Here is a 19,264-nt window from a genome sequence, read left to right as displayed (position 1 = left end):
ATTTTAACACTCCTGCATCATCATTAACATTAAGATAATAATTGTGCTTCATATAAAAAAAAATCAAGCGCTTACGCATCATCGAGATTATTTCATTACGTTGCCAAATATATGGGGTGTTCATTTAAATTTATCCTCAAAGTTGGCGTTGAAGAGTCGATTGTGAATGCACCATACGTCAGTCTGCAGAGTAAAAACACAAACAACACAAAAAGTGAGGTTAGTTTTAAACAGTTGACCCGTGATCTGTAATCCGTGCTGCGACAACAATAACGCTTACTTTGAAGATAAATTTAAATGAACACCCGATACTTTCACAAAAAACCACAGTCTTCGAAAATATGTAAAGAAAAAGAAATGTTTTCACTTACATTATTTTATCTCCATTTGACATTGCTCCATTCAGTTTTGGGACACTCCGTATAGCAAGCAGAAAATATTCAATTAGGCTTTATGGCGCAATTTTGCCGGAAATTAATTCACACCAACAACTAATTGAAACTATTAAAACTTGTCAATGTTAAAATCCAAAGTTAATAATTGGAAGTTGCCTGGTATTACGTAATCAGTGAGATTTGATTTTGACATATCCAGATATGTTTTTTGTGTCCTTCGACAAACGCCTAACGTGTCAAGTTAATTCTCCCTCAAGGGGTCACTTAAAAAATTCTTTTCCCCCCAGTTCGTTGTAACAACTGCGTTCCACTTGTTTCCAAATCCCACGCTTGATAATTAAATATGAAACAACTAAAATGTTAATTAGCTAATTACTCATTTGGGGGGTGGGGGTGCAAAAAGCGCAACGCTGCGCGTTACCGCTGCCCCTGCGGGGTGCGTCAATTACCCCTTTGGGCGATGTGGCGAATTTATTGGTAAAATGTCCTTAAAGTGTCGACACTTAAGACGTTAAAACATAATAGTCGGAAATCCATAAAACATAAACGACACAAAACAACATTATTTGTCGGGAATGCGATTGCGTATTAGATAGAGGGGGTTTAAAAGCAATGGTGGCGCCCAACTCAGTACAGTACACAATCGTATTACCACCCCAAACAAGAACGCAACTCTTGCACGCTCGCCGCCTCCGCGCGCCGCCACCTTTCAAAAAATCAACAACAAACAAATTCGATTCGGGCCGAAATCACCCCAAACCGCCACAGCCAAAGCTTCCCTCCATCGCACGACTTGCGGAACTTCGACGCCAACACGGAATATAATGTTTTAAGTCGCCGGTGATAATCAACTGATAAGGAACGAGTCGCCGCCGACATGAATCGAATTCTGATGCTCGTCCTGGAGTCCTTTCTGGTCGCCGTCCTCTTCGGGAGCGGCACCGACGCCTTCGTCGTCGACAGACGCAGTGCAGCATCCGAAAGGAACTCCGACGACTACCCGGACTACCAACTGGGCGTCAAGTACGACGAATATCCGGTAAGAACTCTTCTTTTCTTATTTCGTCCAAGTGCAAAAGCTCCGGTGCGTCCCTGACCCGTTTCGCTTAAAAGCGCAATTAGCACCTGAAAAGCGCAGATTGCCGGCTTGTCGCAGCTTAACGCGATTAAGCTGGAACTCAGCTTTCGCGTCTTCTCGAGCTGTCCGGCGGCGATAGCTCGCTGGTGCAAGCTTCCCGGATTATTTTTAATTCGGATCGGAGTTGCATCGCGGTGCACCTGTTGCACGGCCGACTCGGCGCCGATCCGGAGGATTTGGAAAAATTTCGGACACGATAAAGCTTGAAATGCTCGACAGGTGCGTTCGTGAAAACGCAATTACGGATGCGCCGTCAAGACGGATTTTTCTATTCAAATCGGCTTTGGTGGACGCAAAGCCGCTTAAAAGTGTTTGCGAAGAAACTTATTACCTAATAAAATCTATCCAAGTTCGTTATTGTCGTCGGAATTGTTGGAGCTTTTAATTCAGGAGCTGTAACGAAGAGAGTTTCGGTGTCGTTGTTACAGCTCTTAGAGGAGGTCCAAGTGTTTGATGTGTCTAATCAGTGCAAAGTGTCATAGTATCAATGACCAGGCCTAGATCACATGACACCTTTTGTCCGACCGGAAATTGATTAACTTTGGAGGTTTAGGAGTTTTGGGAGCTCAAGGAACGAAACTTGAGAAGCAAACAATAACAGTTGTGGAATCGTGTTTGTACAGATGTTTCATCTCTGTTTGCACAAACTGATTGTTTACTAATTATTTTGGACGAAAAAGAAATGAAATTGAATATTTTTTTGCCATTAACATTGAATAAATTTGTCGTTTAAAAAGACGAGACAAAATTAACAATTTGGACATTTTCACAACGAAAGAATAAACTTGAACAATTTAGAAAATAAAGTCAGAATTTCTTTGAAACGTAAAATTTACTTGTACTGAGAAACTAAGAATAATAATTATCTGCATTGATTTTCTTTTACCTAATTTCGATAATGATATTTTAACAAGGTTGTGAGAATTTAAGATTTTTTTTTTTAAACATTACAAAGAAAAACTTAGAACCACATTTGCAAATTTTTGCAATTAAAGAATAAATCCACTGTAATGTGAAAATTTTTAAAAGAAATAAAAACCCACTTTTATAAAAAGATCAAAAATTCATGTCAAATTTATTTTTATTATTATAATACATACAGTGAGCGGCAAAAGTATGGAATAAATTCATTAAAACTTAAACAAAATTTTTTTCAAAAAAATCTTTGAACAGGTCAATTTTAGTTTATAAAAATACATGTTTTAGTATCTAAGAAAATTCCAAGCAGTCATTTGTTTTCGAGTTATCATGTCATCGATAGTTTTTTTAAATGGAAACCCCCTATTTTTTTTCTTGATTCCGATAGCCCTTTTAATTGTCTAAATGACAGTATAAAAATTTTGTTATCTTACATAAGAAAATTTTTGAGAAAAAAAATACTGAAGTTGGTAAAAATAAATTTTATAACGAACAAAAACAAGTCAAAAAATCAAGTAGGTAAATCAAACAGTCAAATGTTATTGTCAATTTGATTCGTATGTGTTATTTGTTTTACAAAACGTTTTCGAAAATGACTCATTTAACAGAAACACAACGTATAGAAATTTTAATTTTGATTGGGTGCGGGGATAAAACTAGATAAAACTAAAACAGGGAGAATTTCTTCATAAACTTGCTTATTGTCAACAAGCTGGGGGATGGCAAATCGAACATTTAATTCCATAATTTTAAATACTTACTAACACAGTTTTTGACTTGTTTTTGTTCGTTATAAAATTTATTTTTTCTAAATTTATATTTTTTTTCTCAAAAATTTCCTTATGTAAGATAACAAAAATTTTATACTGGCGTTTAGACAATTAAAAGGACTATCAGAATCAAGAAAAAAAATAGGGGGTTTCCATTTAAAAAAAACTATCGATGACGTCGTAACTCGAAAACAAATGACTGTTTCGAATTTTATTTTGCATTAAAATATGTATTTTTATAAACTAAAATTGACCTGTCCAATGATTTTTTTGAAAAAAAATTTGTTTAATTTTTAATGAATTTATTCCATACTTTTGCCGCTCACTGTATTTATTCCCTTTTTGAGAAGGTTTAACTCTTGATCTGTGTACCATTATTAACGGTTCTTGTAAATATTGCTAAAAAAAAAGAATTTAGACAAAAACAAATTTTCGCAAAGGATTTTTTCTACTCATAGACTCAAAATCGGTATTTCCCGGTTGTTCTCGAAGTGCCTGAACAACGATTTCCCGCACGTGGTGTTTTTTACTTTGCAGCAGAAACTAGGGGAAATTGCGTTGAAAGGTTGGTATTTAATGACGTAGACAGACGGAAACGTCAATTCACTTTAAACAAAATAGATGTTTCGTTACATTTGCAATTGCAAAATTAATTTTCATCAACACAATAAATAAGTAATTTTATTATAAAACAAATGAAAATACAATTCAAAAATTTAAATAACAGGGCCCTGAAAATAATTATTGTTGTTTTTCAAGTGAAAAGCAAGAATTTGTTCAATATGTTGTGTGATCGTAGTACCGAGTGACTATAAATGATTGAAGCAAATTAGTGGATTGGCAACACTGATGCAGTTGGTAGTGCAAATCTTCTCGTGCATCATCTGTCAATAATTTCTATTTAGGTTAGGTTAAGTCACGAAGTACATTGTTTTGTTTGTTTGTTTGTTTCAATTTTGAAAATTTCGTGTGTCATGCCAACGATGCTGCCAACAAAAGATTTCCAATGTGTTACCAACACAACAAAATAATTTTAAATCATTGATAGTCACTCGGTAGAAGCCACCGACGCTTTAAATTTTAATAATTCAGTAATCAGCGCGGAAGGTGCTACCAACCCAATAGTAAAAAGGTTACCAATGTCAAATTATTTACATTTTTAATTTTATCTTAGCACAAAAAGTTTATTGACTTTTGACGAAGAGGACTCGATCATTTTATCAAAAATATGATAGTTTTAACCACTTTTTGTTTCATGTTTGTTCGAGAAAAGAGAATAAATAAAGAATTTTGGCTCGAAAAGGCAAATTTCAAAACGAACTTTTAAAAATATTTATTTTAAAAAGCTCTCCACAGTTGCCTAATTTCACAAGATTTGTTGGTTTTTAAATTGTTAAATAAGTTGAAAAATAAAAACAATGTGCCAAGTTCTAAATTATTTTATGATTTACAGTGTTTTTCTTTTGGTTTTCCTCTTTTGTCAATTGTATTTCACTATTTCTCAAAACTATTTCATATTTACGTCACTTTGACATTAATAGAGAGGAAATAGCTGAGAAATAGTGAAATGCAATTGACAAAAAAGGAAAACCAAAAGAAAAACAGTGTATGTATTTTGATTTGAAAAAAAAAGTCAGAAATGAAATTATAAATTTGAGGATTTGAGTTGGTTCACAGTTTGCTGAACAATTTCCAAAATGAACCTAGAAAATTTTCCAAAAAATTGACAAAACAAAAATGAAAAATTAAATAATAAATGTGAAGAATTTTGAGTTTTCTGACTCACATTTTGATCAATATTATTTGCAGTATCTTATATTTATTTAAAAATGTATCAAGCTTTAAGTTCTTCTTTACAAAAACTTTTAAATTTTGTTAACAGATTACGATTTTTTCTTTGTAAACGAGAACGTTATTACCACATTCAACTTACACATTTTACCTTGAGACAACAGTTTTGTTAGAAACGTCTTTCCGGCTCTTTTGTAACAGATTGATCTTTCATAAATGTAAATAAATCAATTTTATTTTAATTCTTCAGTTCACAAGTCTTGTAAATGTTGACGATAAAAAAATTAACGTGATTACATCTGTAAATCTACTAAAAATAGATTCATAAACACCGTTCACGTTGTTTTGGCATAATGGGAGGTAACGATTTATTTTTTTAACGTTGGACACACTGTTTGATTTCCGTCACTAAAGTGCCTGACATGCGGACCTATCAAAATGAACATAACATCTTGTTGAATTTCCCCCGATGTTTGAGTATTCTTCTATTGCGAACTGACAACAGTGCACTAGAAATTGACGCTATTTATAACCTCAAACTTAGAAAAACATAACCTAATTCAACAGATAACTTTACTACCAAATTAAATGCAAAATGTCCATGGCCTCCCTTATGCAAAAACAACGTGAATGCATTTTAACTGGAAACTATAGAAGCGCACTTGTGAGTTTTGACAATAATAGATACCTAATTAGTTATCGGATTTATTAAGCGCTCTTCAATTATTTTTATGTACGAAATTTAATCTACTCTTCTTCAATAATCTGTGTAATTGTTGCGTCTAATTCTTCTTTCTGTTATCATCCCTCCCCAAACGCATCCATTTCCGGGTACAACTTCCCCCTCGCATCGAGACAACATTCGCTACCCCTGTTGACAATAGCGTTAATTCCGTCAATGTTTGCTAAACATGCAGTCTCTAAATTAGGACGATGTCTTCCGCCAAGCATCACCTTCATCCTCTCGCACCTCGTTTGGTCCTTGTCCCATCAAACGCGTCTCGATCGTGTTTGCTCTTCATCAGTACTATTTGATCATTCCCTTGCGTCTTAAAGTCAAGGAAATTCCCTCACACGCAGTAATTTTTCCGTCCCTTCTCACATCGGGATCGAGTTTCGTTCGTTGTTTCGTCGAATAAACTCACTTAGGGATGTCACACTTCTTGGAGTTCTCGTGTGACAGCGTGCGTCGCCACCCTTAACGAGGGACGGTCCCGCTCCTCTAGGAAATCGCGCGATCGGCGTCGATGACGTCCGTCCAATAATTATTTTCGCCAATAATTACAAATCTTAATTGATTGCGTTCGTTGACTTCGGCCCAATTAAAATCCGAGTTAATTGTTGCAAAACGTAGATCAAAGGCGGCAGCTTCCGGTCGATAAGGTCAGTTATCTCCGGCCGACGCGATTTTGAGGTCAGCCGCCCCCCGACGGCGGCTCTAGCGCGGAATCTTGTAAGTCGCCCGCGAAACCGCTTAGTGCACCGGTTGAGTTAAAAGCCGAACACGAGTCGTGCTGGGCGGCGCATTTGCCCCCCGGACGGCGCATTCTGGTTCCGCTGGGGGCGGCATTATCGAAATTGTCCCCGTCAGACTCGATTGTCTTGTCTATGAATTAATTAAGCGCGAACTGGCCATAAAAGCTCTGCCCGGACCAATTTCGGGCTGGCCGGACGATCGTCAATCGATTTTGGGGGATTTTGACGGCGGGGTGGTTTCGTTGGCGGCCGTGGGGGTGTGCAGGTTTCCGCTGTTTTCTTTCGACAATCGAACCATCAGGATAATTACGTTGGGTGTCGTCGGGAAGATAATTTAAAGTCGGGGTAGGTGGTTGAAGGGTGTCAGTCGGTGGGACAAATGACAACAGAGGATGTCACGGAGGGATAAATAATTATCAGTTAATTTTTATCCGGCAAGGGGTGGTTTTATTTTATTTGTTGTGACGTGTGACGAGCTGAATGGACGACCGAAAATCGATGGGATCGGACGAATTAACTGTATCATCATGATCAAAGATTTTTATTGTTGAATTTCTTATCGAGTATCTAGATAATTAGAAAAATTCTTTTACATATTTTTTTAATTGTAAAATGATGCCTCGCTACATCTAAAATGCGTCGTTAACATTTCACGTAATAAATAATAATTGTTTATTTTTAGTAATTATATTAATTAACACAGCTTCTGGATAGAATGTCGGTAATAAAATTTCACTTGACTTGACTGTATTCAATTTGCTTTGCAATTATCAACGTTTGAAGACGTTGTTGTTTTTCCAAAAGGTTTAGTTCTCAAAAGTATTTATAAAATTAATCGCAACTAAATGAAGCTTAAATGTTTGATTTAAACATATTAAACTTATTTCCGTTTTTGATTTTTTTTCCACCTTGTATTTTGCATTTTTGGGTTATAAAGGAAACCTGTTTTGTTCGTTTTAAAAGTTGCTCTGCCATATATCACGTAGGTTATAACTTGTCAGTCAAGAACAATAAGTGATGAGCTACAGTCAGAACTTCATAAATATCGCGCGTTCAAATGAAATCCGGGGCTGAGTAGGCGTTGGAAAAAGTATAGTATATTAAAATATAAGTTGCAGAAGGCATCTATTCGAGCACAAATTTGAAATTTCGAAAGGAGCCGGGTGTTGGCGAGTTGAGGAATAAATGAGTGCTTGAAGGACCTTCTGCAACGAATCTTTTATACTATTTTTGCTATTTTGCCGCTTTATACCATTTTATAAATAAAAAAATAAAAATTTTAAATGTAGGGAATTTTGCGGTGGTTGGTGACATTTTTTATGTGGCATAACTTTCGCATTTGATGTTTGAAAATTAATGCTGAAGAAAGTTTATCACTAACGCCGCCGCAAATTAGGTAAATTGCATAAAAGACGTTAGAAAATTTATTGCCGGAATGAAAATTAAATGTTTTGTTCATTGTTATTTATTAATTTGCTTTGTTCTATGCGAGATTTATTTTTTGACGTCTGTCAGTTGACACTTCACGCTACCAACATCAATACAGTAAATTTTACTAGTCTATTCTAACACGCCAACAACCTATTAAAGCACTCAAATGACGTCATTTGGGTGCTAGAATAGACTGATTTTAGAATCGTTTAGACGCAAAATAGAAAAAAACGTTTGGAACAGTGTAAAGTTTGAATTTCCCGCCGTTTGACAGGAATGACATTTGTTTATGTTTAATAGGGACATAATTGAACATGTTTGTTTTCAGCAGAGCGTGCCCTTAGATATTTGTTTCAAGAATAGGAATCGTTAAGTTACTCTATTTTAAATGTAAAACATTGCAAAGAAAAAAAGAAACATTTTTTTGTTTCTAAATTTTAGGTTAGCTGTGAACATGCTTCCAATTAATCTACACTTTAAAACGCCTTCCCAAGCCAGGATTTCATTTGAACGCGCGACACATACAGAATATTTTATACTCAAATATTACAGACGCTTCCACCATTTGTCTAATAATTATGATCAGAATGTTACAATCATTTTGGTTTAATTCTAATCACTTTCTGTTGACTCTAAAGTCCTTTGGGGATTTCCGGGGTGCTTTTTTTATATTTTTTAATAATTTAATTTTTTTTTTAAATCATAAAGTGAACATTTTGATTCTTCATCGCTATTAAATCTTATTTTTCAACTCCTATTATGACGGGTGTTCATTTAAATTCCCCGTTAAAGTTGGCGTCGATTGTGAACGCACCACTCGTCAGTCTGAAGAGTAAAAACACAAACAACCCAGAAAATGAGGTTAGATTTAAACACCTGATCCGTGATCCGTTCACAATCGACTCTTCAACGCCAACATTGACGGGAAATGAACACCCGATGTAATACTGTAATTATTAAAGTGTTTTCTATAAGACAACAGTGTTCATTACCCACGGCCCGTTGCATAATAATTTCAACACGCATTGCAAATATCATAGCAACTAGTTTATGAAGACAAAACGTTAGTTTCAGTGTGTTTCATTATTAGGAAACTTATTTCGTAATCGTAGAAAAAGTATATTATTCAACGAGCGGGTAATGATGACTATTACTCATGAGGGTAATTTTGTGTCACGAGCCGAAGGTGAGTAACGTAATTCATCCGAGTGAGTAGAAGCCACTAACTGTGAGTGGATTATATGATCTCCGCCAATTACTACCTTTTTTTGTTACATTATGAATGATTCAGGGCACTAGTGCTTGTGAAAAATATTCTGACATCTCCACCATTTTGGCAAAATATAAATATTTTTGTGGGTTCTTTCAACTGTTACTCTTGTCATCGATTCTTCACACTGTAATCTAGAAAATACAGTTTTTGATTTGAATTAGATATATTGAGAAATAACGATAAAAATATTCCGGCACCTCCACCATTTTTGCAATTTCCTCTGTTACTGTTATAGATAAAATCACGTGGTTTTTTGTATTCGATTGCTAATAAGTAGATCTAAAAAGTGCTGTTGTTATAACTGTTCTAACTCAGAAAGAAACCGAGATATTGCTATCTTTAACGAGATAATATCCCGGCGCCTCCACCATTTTGCAATATACTATTTTGCATTTTTCTCAGCCACAGCTACAAAAACAATAACACCGTATTTGCATTAGATTTGTCAGAGTCGGATGTATAAAATACTGTTCTTAGATTTGATCTAGTTCAAACAAAAACAAAGATATTGTTATTTTTAAATTTTTAATGCGAGAATATCCCGACACCTCCGCCATTTTTGGCACATTATATTCTTGCAATTTTTCCCAACTACTATCAGCGACAGAATGACACGATTTTTGGTATTCAATTCATCACAGTCGATCTATCTATAAAATACAGTTTCTAAATTTAATCTGAAGCTAACAGCGGAAACGCAATTTTTAATAAAAAATATCCCCAAATCCACAATTTTTTCAACGATATTTTACAGTCTTCTCAAGTATCGATAAAGATAGAATGAAGCAGTTTTTAAATTCAAGTCGACACAGTTTAGTCTGTGAAATAATATTTAGATTGAATCTAGCTCAAATAGTAACAGGAAAATCACAATTTTTTTACAAAAATTTTGACGGCGCGTATACCATTTAATCAAAATGCTTTCTCGATCTTCACTGTAAACAGAGTTGTGTGATTTTTTGCATTGAATTCATCACAGTGGTTTGAACCATAGCGGAGAATGTGTGATTTTATTAAAGTAATTATTTTTTACATTTGATTTAGCCCAAGCAGAAACAGAGATAAAGAGCGATGAAATTAATTTGTAATCGAGTTATCCATGAATCCGAAATCGTATGTCGTTACTTGAACTCCACGCTCCAATAAACATGGCTTGAAACACAGGTTAGGTCTCGACATATCAATCGCAAAAGACATACGGATTCAAATCCATGGATGACTCGATTACAAATTAATTTGATCGCTCGATATTATTATTTTTAATGAGGTAACATCCCAACGGTTCCACCATTATTGCAAATACATATATGTTTTCAATTTTCTCAAATACTACAGGGTTATTATAAATGTTTCTAGCATCGCAGATGAATTATTTTAGGTGTGCCGTTTTATAAATACAGGTATTTCACGAGTGATAATGAGCCCGGCGGAATAGAAAATGCAACCCACAATACATTGCAAGTTGTATTGTAAGTTGCATTTTCTATTCCCCGGGCTCATTATCACTCGTAAAATACCCTGTATACATTCCTATACGACGGTTGACGGTAAAAACTAGAACTACCGTCAATACCGCCACCTATCTGCGATACTAGTCTGTCTCATGTTACGAGGCTAGCGGCACATCTAAAAATCCTGTGGGTTTCTACACCAACTACCATGTTAGAAACATAATAACCTTGTACTGTAGATATCGGGTGTTCATTTAAATGTATCCTCAAAGTTGGCGTCGAAGAGTCGATTGTGAACGCACCACTTGTCCGTCTGCACTGTAAGAACACAAACAACGCAAAAAATGAAGGGTAGATTTAAACAGTTGATCCGTAACCTGTAATCCGTGGTGCGTTCACAATCGACTCTTCAACGCCAACTTTAAAGATAAATTTAAATGAACACCCGATAGAATCACGTGATTTTTTTGCATATGATTCGTCACAATTTTATTTACAAAACGCCGTCTTCAGACTCAAACAGAAACCAAAAAACCGTTCTTCTTAATGTCATAAATAATATCCTGGCTCCTCCACCATATTTGCAACACGATTTTTTTTCTATGGCTGAAAATAAAATAACGCGATATTTTGCATTGCATTTGTCACAATTCGATCTATAAAATATCCTTCTTAAATTTAATTTAACTCAGAAGCTAATAGCGAAAATGCAATTTTTAGTAAAAATATATCCCAGCGCCTCCACCATTTTTGCAACATACTGAATGTATTTTTAAAGTTACATTTATAGATACAATCACGCGGTTTTTTGCCTGTAATTAAATTTCGTTCAAACAGTAACGAGAAAATCGCGATTTTTATTTTAACAACTTCTCAACTCCTTCTGTAGCTAAAGTCGTACGGTTTTTGCACCAGAATTACCACCAACAAGTCATTTTTTCTGCCTTATACAACAATAAGTATTTTTCCCACCCATTAGCAACTTCTAAAACACAACTGCTCCTCAATTAACTTCTCCACTTCGACAATTTCATTAATTTTATTATCCCCGCCAATTAATACCAATTTTCACGTCGCATCCATCAACCAGTTTCATGTGTTGTCTCTATAAAGCTAATAATTTTTCTGACCTTTATAGATGATCGTGCCGAAAAAGAGGACGGCCCTCCTGGTCGACAGATTGATGGTTGCTCTACAACAAGCGATAGAAGAGGAAGAAGCAGCAAATAGGGTAGACGGACCGCCCCTGACCGACTCGTTCTCTCTCAGCCCGGAAGAAGTCCGGAAGGTATAGCGATTCTTTCAATTTCGTCACGCTAATCGAAAAATTAATAAGGCGGAGGTGGCGATCACATTTCCAATTATGCGCAAGCTACTAGTGTTTCACACACGACCCAGTTTTACAACATCGAAATGGAACTATAAAAAACTAAAAGTGCGAGGGTGGGACAGTAGAAGTTTTGTTTTTTGGAGCAATTAGTCCAACAACACGTGTCGTTTTAGGTTGAACGTGGGAGAAAGTGTTTAATTTCATCCCGGAGCCTCCAAAACTCCGGTTTACCTTGGCGGTTGCTCACCGTTGGGAAATAAATTAAATTCGCCGCTTGACTCATTCCGGAACAATTTGCCTACCTACAACGAGCTTTTTAAAAATGTCCCGTTTCAGTAATCCGACTTTCGTTCCAGTCGCGCCTTCCTCCCTGATGTGGTCGTTTTGTTTTAATTTTATCAGATTAAGTGTCATTATGGTGCGACACGCGGAACAGATAGGATTTCCAAAAGTTAAAGCGGATTTGACGGAATGTTTATTACGCCGCTCGGATGAAAATTAAGTAAACGAAAATAATTCCAAAACGACGCAAATCGGTTTTGTTTTCTTTGCGCTCGCCTCGTTCCAAGACGAGCTGGACGTTTTCATTCAAAACATTCCATTCTGAATCGTTTGAAGGCCACAAAAAATATGTCGCAATCCAATGTCAATCAGACTCGTAATTGGCTAATCCTCATTTCGGTTATTGATGGAACCAGACTGAACGGAACAGAGGAGATTGTTAAATTGTGCAAACTGATATGGTAAAATGAAGAGGAGGACGTGGGTGGCAGCTCAAACAGATTTTAAACGAGTTTTAGTTCCGATTGAAAATATTTTGACAGATTTCATTAGCAAAAACAATAGTTTTTTTGTACTGCTTAATAATATTAAAAAAAAAAACAATCATATGTAATACTACTACGATTTTTTTAATTATAAAAATATTTTTTGTTAAGCCATTAATAGATATTTGTGTATTAAGGCCGCGAAATCACTCTTTAACGTACCGAGAGAAAAATTGTCGCCGAGGGCGCTTGCGGCCGAGGCTGCACAATCTCGACGATGTTAATAAAGGATTTCGCGGCCTGTTTTAGGTACGCGAAGTGCTCATTTCGCGTACAGTTGCACAAAAATTGTTTCTGCGATCATTTGAAAATTTAAAAAATTGAAAAGTCTACAAAAGAATTCCTATTTTATCAAAATCAATATGCTTTGTGTGAAATTTCTCCATTAAAAATGTTATCGCGATCATTTGCAAATAAGAACGTCTCAAAAAGTCCAAGCATTCAAAGTTTTTTTTTAACAAAAATTCTCCGTTCATTATTTGTCATCGTTAACAAACTGCACTGCTACAAATGAATTCAGGAAAGTTATTTATAACACTTTCTACAAAGGAAAGGATCATAAACTGCCAATTAAAATCTTGATGAAAACAAATGGGAAAAACTGCATTGATCTCAGAAACGAGGCAACTTCCTACGTTAACTTCTTAGAATTGGTCGAATAAAAATGCCTTTCGGAAGGTGGATAATAAATGTCTCACCTCCAGCGCTCGGAAAAAAAAACACTTTGATCAAAAAACCATTTGTTCCGTCGTATAAAAAAGCTACAGTTTAAACAAGCTTACTAATTTAAACGCTCAAAGCCGAATCAAGATACTTTGAAAGTTGCAAACTCCTCTCGACCGACTAACAACTTCCACCTCCCGGAAAAAATCTTCCGGGTGATGTTTATTTCGCGGCGACGTTTTGTTTGCACCAATAATCAAGTGCACTCGTCGAGTAATTACATCGGCGGGTCGACGCCGCCCCCGCGTCGTCCTCGTTATCGCGCCGAAACCGCGAACTTCCTCGGCACGACAGCGTCGACGTTATCGGCGAACGATATCGCAAAATAATTATTATTGTCATCACGCTATCTGCTGTTATTCAAAAGCAAAAATAGATACGTCGTTGTTAAGGCGTTTTGCGACGCAGAACTTGGAGCTTTGTCTCGGTGCGTCTTCTCGAATTCGGGAAAAATTCACAATTAGATCGCAGATAGTGTGGAATAATGAAAGGGTGCGGGGGCAGGGCTGACGACTTGACGGGGGCGGCGCGGGGACGAGGTGTGAAGTGACCGAGGGCGTAATTGCCTCTCCGAGAAAATGGAACTATTCAAATAGCGAAATTTTAACGATCGGATTTGAAAAAGTCGGACAAAAAAAACAGAAACAGTTTTAAAAAAATCAACGGGATTTAGGTCTAGACGCTACTAATGACTACCAAATCCGGAGTACTTTTTGGGATTTTTTTTATGTGAATCGAGAGGAGTTCTTGCAAAGGACTAGGACAATTTTATTTTTAACATGTGAAGTGCTTCGATAATCTTAGAAAAAATTCGTTTATTCTGTAATACACATAAAGTGAATGTATACTATGTTCGTTATAAAAATGGATAATCGTATATACCACGTGATTTATAAATCTTTATTAAAAAAACATAAATGAATAACGAATATAACAAAAACAAACAAGAAGTGAATAGTTTCTTTTGTTCAAGGAAATTCATTATAAAGCTGCCACCTCCGAGTGTATCAAACAATTCGATGCTGCGGCCAGTTCGTTCGTTGAAAGTGTGTCAAAAACTAATCAACTCCTCGAAACATTACCGTAATTACTCCGAATAATCCTCCAACGCTGTCGCACCCTCCCCGATCCCTCCAATCTTTCCAAACATTATCCACGACTGCCCTCTCAGGCGTGAACACTCCGTACTTCCAACTTTTCCCCAATTTTTCCCCAGGTTCAAGGACCCCGGCGCTATTTAAGGATCGCCAAATCGGTATTGAAACTCACACCTCCTGTTGATTTTTATTGACTCCACCTACGTGCAGGAAATAGAATCCTCGTTCCACCGATTTGCCGGACGATTAGCTCTCGCTTCCGCCATTTTCGAGACGACATGTTGGAACATGTTGTTCCGGGCCTCCGTGGTCCTGAACCTGACCGCGCTTCCCTCCCGTTCACCTGTTGGACCCCGCAACAAACAAGGATCAACGCTAGTCCTGCCGGGACTCACACTTAATTCCTTGTTCTTACATCTTTCTAATTGGACACGTGACGGGATTTTTCTGTAGTTGCATTGATTCCGTCATGTTTCCGCACCTGCAACCGCGACTGGAATCTTTTGTGCGATGCTCCATTCACGTTTTATCTGTCGGCGCAGACAATTATTTGCATTTCCTGCAGGAAAACTTTCAGTTTCCACTTGTCTGGTTTCCTCTTAATTGTGGTGTTTGTGATGTTTCCAGATGGACTTGCAGAGGAGAGGTCACGGGAGCATGTCCGGCCAGCAGAAAGGACGAGTCTACTGGAGATGCTACTTCAACGCCGTCACTTGTTTCTAATCCTGATCCCGGTCCAACAAGAGAATTTTTTATGGAGTTTGGTTAACAGGGAGTCCAATAGCTCCGGTCTAGAGTGCACAATAATTCATTTACCGCTCTAGCGCCACTTTTTCTTTTTTACGTTAGATCCGATGCACCTGTCGTGGCGGTTAAAAAATCTGTTGTTGGGACGAGGGGTGTCGGAATCAATACGCTTGCGACACCGAAACCACGATTTGTTTGTTGTACAACTTATTTTTGTATCCAGTGGCTCTCGACATTTAAAGGAACATAGTATTAATAATTTGTAAATAAGTACTGACTTGATACATCATAGATAATGTCAACTTATATGTGTAATTGTACTCGATGTAAAAATAAAGCAAATCCAAACAAGTGGTCGTCCTGATTTCGTCCCGTGCTCCAATTTGTGAAACTTTACCGAGGAGATTTAATATCGGATGCGAGCCACGTAGATGTCACATTTTTTATTTATTGGTGGGGTTTTGTGGCGTGTACGCAACAGTTGGGACGAATCAAACTTCTAAATTACCAGCATTTAACTTGTAAATGACAGAAAGAAGCGAATTATTCATGGTTTGGAAAAGTTCGAGGCTCGGGAGACTTTCATTTGCATTCTTTTTGCGACAGAAATGTAATAATGTAAGTGCGTGGGAGGCGGTCAGGGATTCTCGGATGATGGAGATGTAAATTTTAAATTATACACGCGTAGCTGTCAAAAAATAAAACACCATCTTGATTGCCTGACGGTTAATTACTGTTAAAAAACATTCAGACTTGACATGTCGGAAATGTGACGAGACTAGAACGTCACACCACGCTGGCTCGATAGGAGATAGATCTGGAGAATACAGTTGGTAAGTCGATGTCTGAAACTGTCTTTTTGGACCATATCCATTAAGAGACGCTGTTTGATGTTTTGAAGAATACGTCAAATATGGAGTGATTATTTTTAAGACTACATACTTACTTATGACAATAAATAAATAACCCTTTTAAATCATTTTTCTAAACAGAAATTTGTTCAGTTTTACTTTCCAATTGGGTCTCCCCAGTGCAGGAAATAAGCACGAGTCGCAGACGAAACTGATTCAGATGCACGTGATTCTACAAGAAAATCGCACACTAACACCAAATATTTACTTGAAGAGATGTATTTATTTTAAATGAGAAATCTGCAATGTTCGACTGATAAAAAAAATGTTTTGGCATGTAAGTACGTAAAAAAATTTAATTATTTTCTGAAAAATTACGGAAATTTTTGAGTGAATTTCTAACTATTCTCTCACGTAGCATTCTTGTTTTGTATACTTTGCAGTAAAAAAAAAATAAATAAATAATAATAAATAATATAAGGTCCACGAGTGCCAAAAAAAGCCCAAATTACACAAGAACGAGTAGAATACAACGTTTTTTTGTTCGACGAGCCCCTTAAAGGCTCCAAATCGCTAAAAATCTTTAAAATTAGCTTGACGTTTCGTTTTGACAAGTTGTCAAATTTATCAAAATCCGTTCACACAGGAGAAAATTCTCAAATTTTGACAGTGTCGAACAAAAAAGATATTTTAAGCGTACAAAAGTGTGTAAATAAATTTTCAAAAAGATTTCCCTCGGCTTTGTACACAATCGAATCGGGTGACGTTGACGATTGAGCCGAGTGTACCGATTTCCGAGCCGTTGCTTCCACGTCCTTGATTTTTTAACACTCTATAATGGCAAATCTGCCGTACGCAACCTGTTAACAACACAAACAACTTCCTATTACCGTTTTATTATTATTATCATTGTGAGTCGAAATGAATTGAATTTATCAAAATCCGTTCACACAGGAGAAAATTCTCAAATTCTGACAGTGTCGAACAAAAAAAATTTCTTTACCATTTATTTGTCCCTTGGGGTTATGGTATCCTCCCCCGGAGAAGTAATTCGTTACCTACGCCACAGTTGTCAAATCCTCCTACCATAATGTACTATACAGGTTGTTTCTGAAATAAGTACATTAATTTTAACTGGTAATAGAACTCATCAAAAGGAACAACTTTTCTCTCTGCCATTTTGGCGAAAAACGTTGCGTAGTGGCTTAAAAAAATAGGAAAGATTTTCCTAAAACCGTTCATATCTCCAAAACTAAGCTACCTAAAAACGTGAAACAACCAGATTCTTACGAAGTGGATTTTTTTCTATACGGGTAGATTTATTTGAATTTCGATTTCGGCGTTAAAACACGTTTTCTGGATAAACATGGATGTTTTTTTCATATTAGCGCTGATCTCAATTAGCCATTGCAGTATTTAGCGGCGTAGGGTTATTTTAGTGAAAAATCTCTCCAATTTTTTTTTTTGGAATTACTATTAAGTACCAGTTAAAATTAATGTACTTATTTCTGTTACACGTTGTATATTCTAAAATTCATTTTGCTTTTTGTCCGATTTTATTAAGTTTTTTTTAAGATTTTATAACGGCTGTAGAAAAGATACTGTATAATACAGAGGGAAAATGTCACTTTTGACGCTTTGTGACACAAAGCTCACACCTTTTTGCTAAAATCTGTAACTTTTCCACTTTATCGGGTGTTCATTTAAATTTCTCATCAAAGTGGCGCTGAAGAGTCGATTGTGAACGCACCACTCCTCAGTTTGCAGAATAAAAACACAAACAACGCAAAAAGTGAGGTTACATTTAAACAGCTGATCCGTTATCTGTAGTACGTTCACAATTGACTCTTCAACGCCAGCTTTGAGGAGAAATTTAAATGAATACTCGATATAATAAATAACCATTTTTATGCTAAATTGAAGCTTTAACACTGTACCATTGCAAGAGTGATTTTTTTTTGTTTCTTCAAATACCCTAAAAATGAACCCACCTAAAATTTTCAACAAAACGCTTCCCTCTTTTATCTATCGGGCCTTCAAATAAATATATATTTAGAGTAGGCGTAGGCGACATTCTAATTCTGTTAACAGGTTAAAGTAATTTTTGTAGGTAACCAATTATTCTCCGGAGTTACACAGGTTACATAGTAAGCTTCTTCCCAATTTCATATTGCCATATTCCGCGGAGGGGGAATAGGGAGTATGCACTACAAAAATTAAACATATTTTCTAACCTAATTTTATTTCGTTAAAATGCCAGACGTTTCTTGTGTCATTTTCTACGCTGGAAAAATGTTGAAGACAATTGAATTTCCACAGGTTGCTCTAAATATAAATTTATTTGAAGGCCCTTTATTTCTCCTTTCATAAATGTAAATACATAATTGGTTTGTGTTGAAAAACGGTTTCAAGGAATGTTTTAAGTCAGTCGATATTTATTTTTTTCATTAAAAATTTGTTAACGAAAATTTTTGAGATGATTTAAAACTAATTTAAAAACTAAAATACAGAAAAGTGATGAAATCACATTAAATCTTAAAGTATTTTGTTTCAAAAGAAAATTCATACAATTTTTCTTTATCAGCCGATAACTTTTCAAATGAACCTCGTACATACTTGTGCTCTAGAAACAACACTTCGATACTTATTTCTGCACTTCAGTTTCTTTACTTGGGCAATAAATAACATTTTTTTTTACAATTTTTCAATGTCCAGATTGTTTCTACTCAGTTAATCATTCAAAAGCAAAAATATTTCACATGAAAAACTCGATTATTATTTTAGAAAAATATCTGAAGGTAAGAAAACGCTACTTTTTGCTTGAACAAACGATTTCCTCGGTTATTATTTTAGACAAAAAAAATCTCTATTTTTTTATACCTGAAACTAAAAAAAAAAACTAGTTTTGGCTTGAATAAGTAATTCTGGACGATTTTCTCCACGTCTGCTTATTTTACAATAATAAGAAAACCTCCCCAGATAATTAAATTATTTTTAAACTAAACCCATGAAATCGTGCCGCTGCTTTTGACAAACATCGAAAATG

At 36.0% G+C, this 19,264-nt stretch overlaps 1 protein-coding gene across 1 annotated transcript; it reads left to right on the top strand.

The window, feature by feature from the left end:
- Positions 1–997: 997 nt before the first annotated feature.
- AstCC (Allatostatin double C) lies at positions 998–15,718 on the top strand. Its single transcript, XM_069059146.1, has 3 exons — positions 998–1,434; positions 11,782–11,931; positions 15,248–15,718. The coding sequence occupies exons 1-3, from the start codon at positions 1,273–1,275 to the stop codon at positions 15,341–15,343; spliced, it is 408 nt and encodes a 135-aa protein (XP_068915247.1). The 5' UTR covers positions 998–1,272; the 3' UTR covers positions 15,344–15,718.
- The last annotated feature ends 3,546 nt before the right edge of the window (positions 15,719–19,264 follow it).

This window comes from Tenebrio molitor, chromosome 9 (assembly GCF_963966145.1).
Source record: "Tenebrio molitor chromosome 9, icTenMoli1.1, whole genome shotgun sequence".
In the NCBI taxonomy this organism is placed as follows: domain Eukaryota; kingdom Metazoa; phylum Arthropoda; class Insecta; order Coleoptera; family Tenebrionidae; genus Tenebrio; species Tenebrio molitor.
This window is presented reverse-complemented; position numbering and strand designations above follow the sequence as displayed.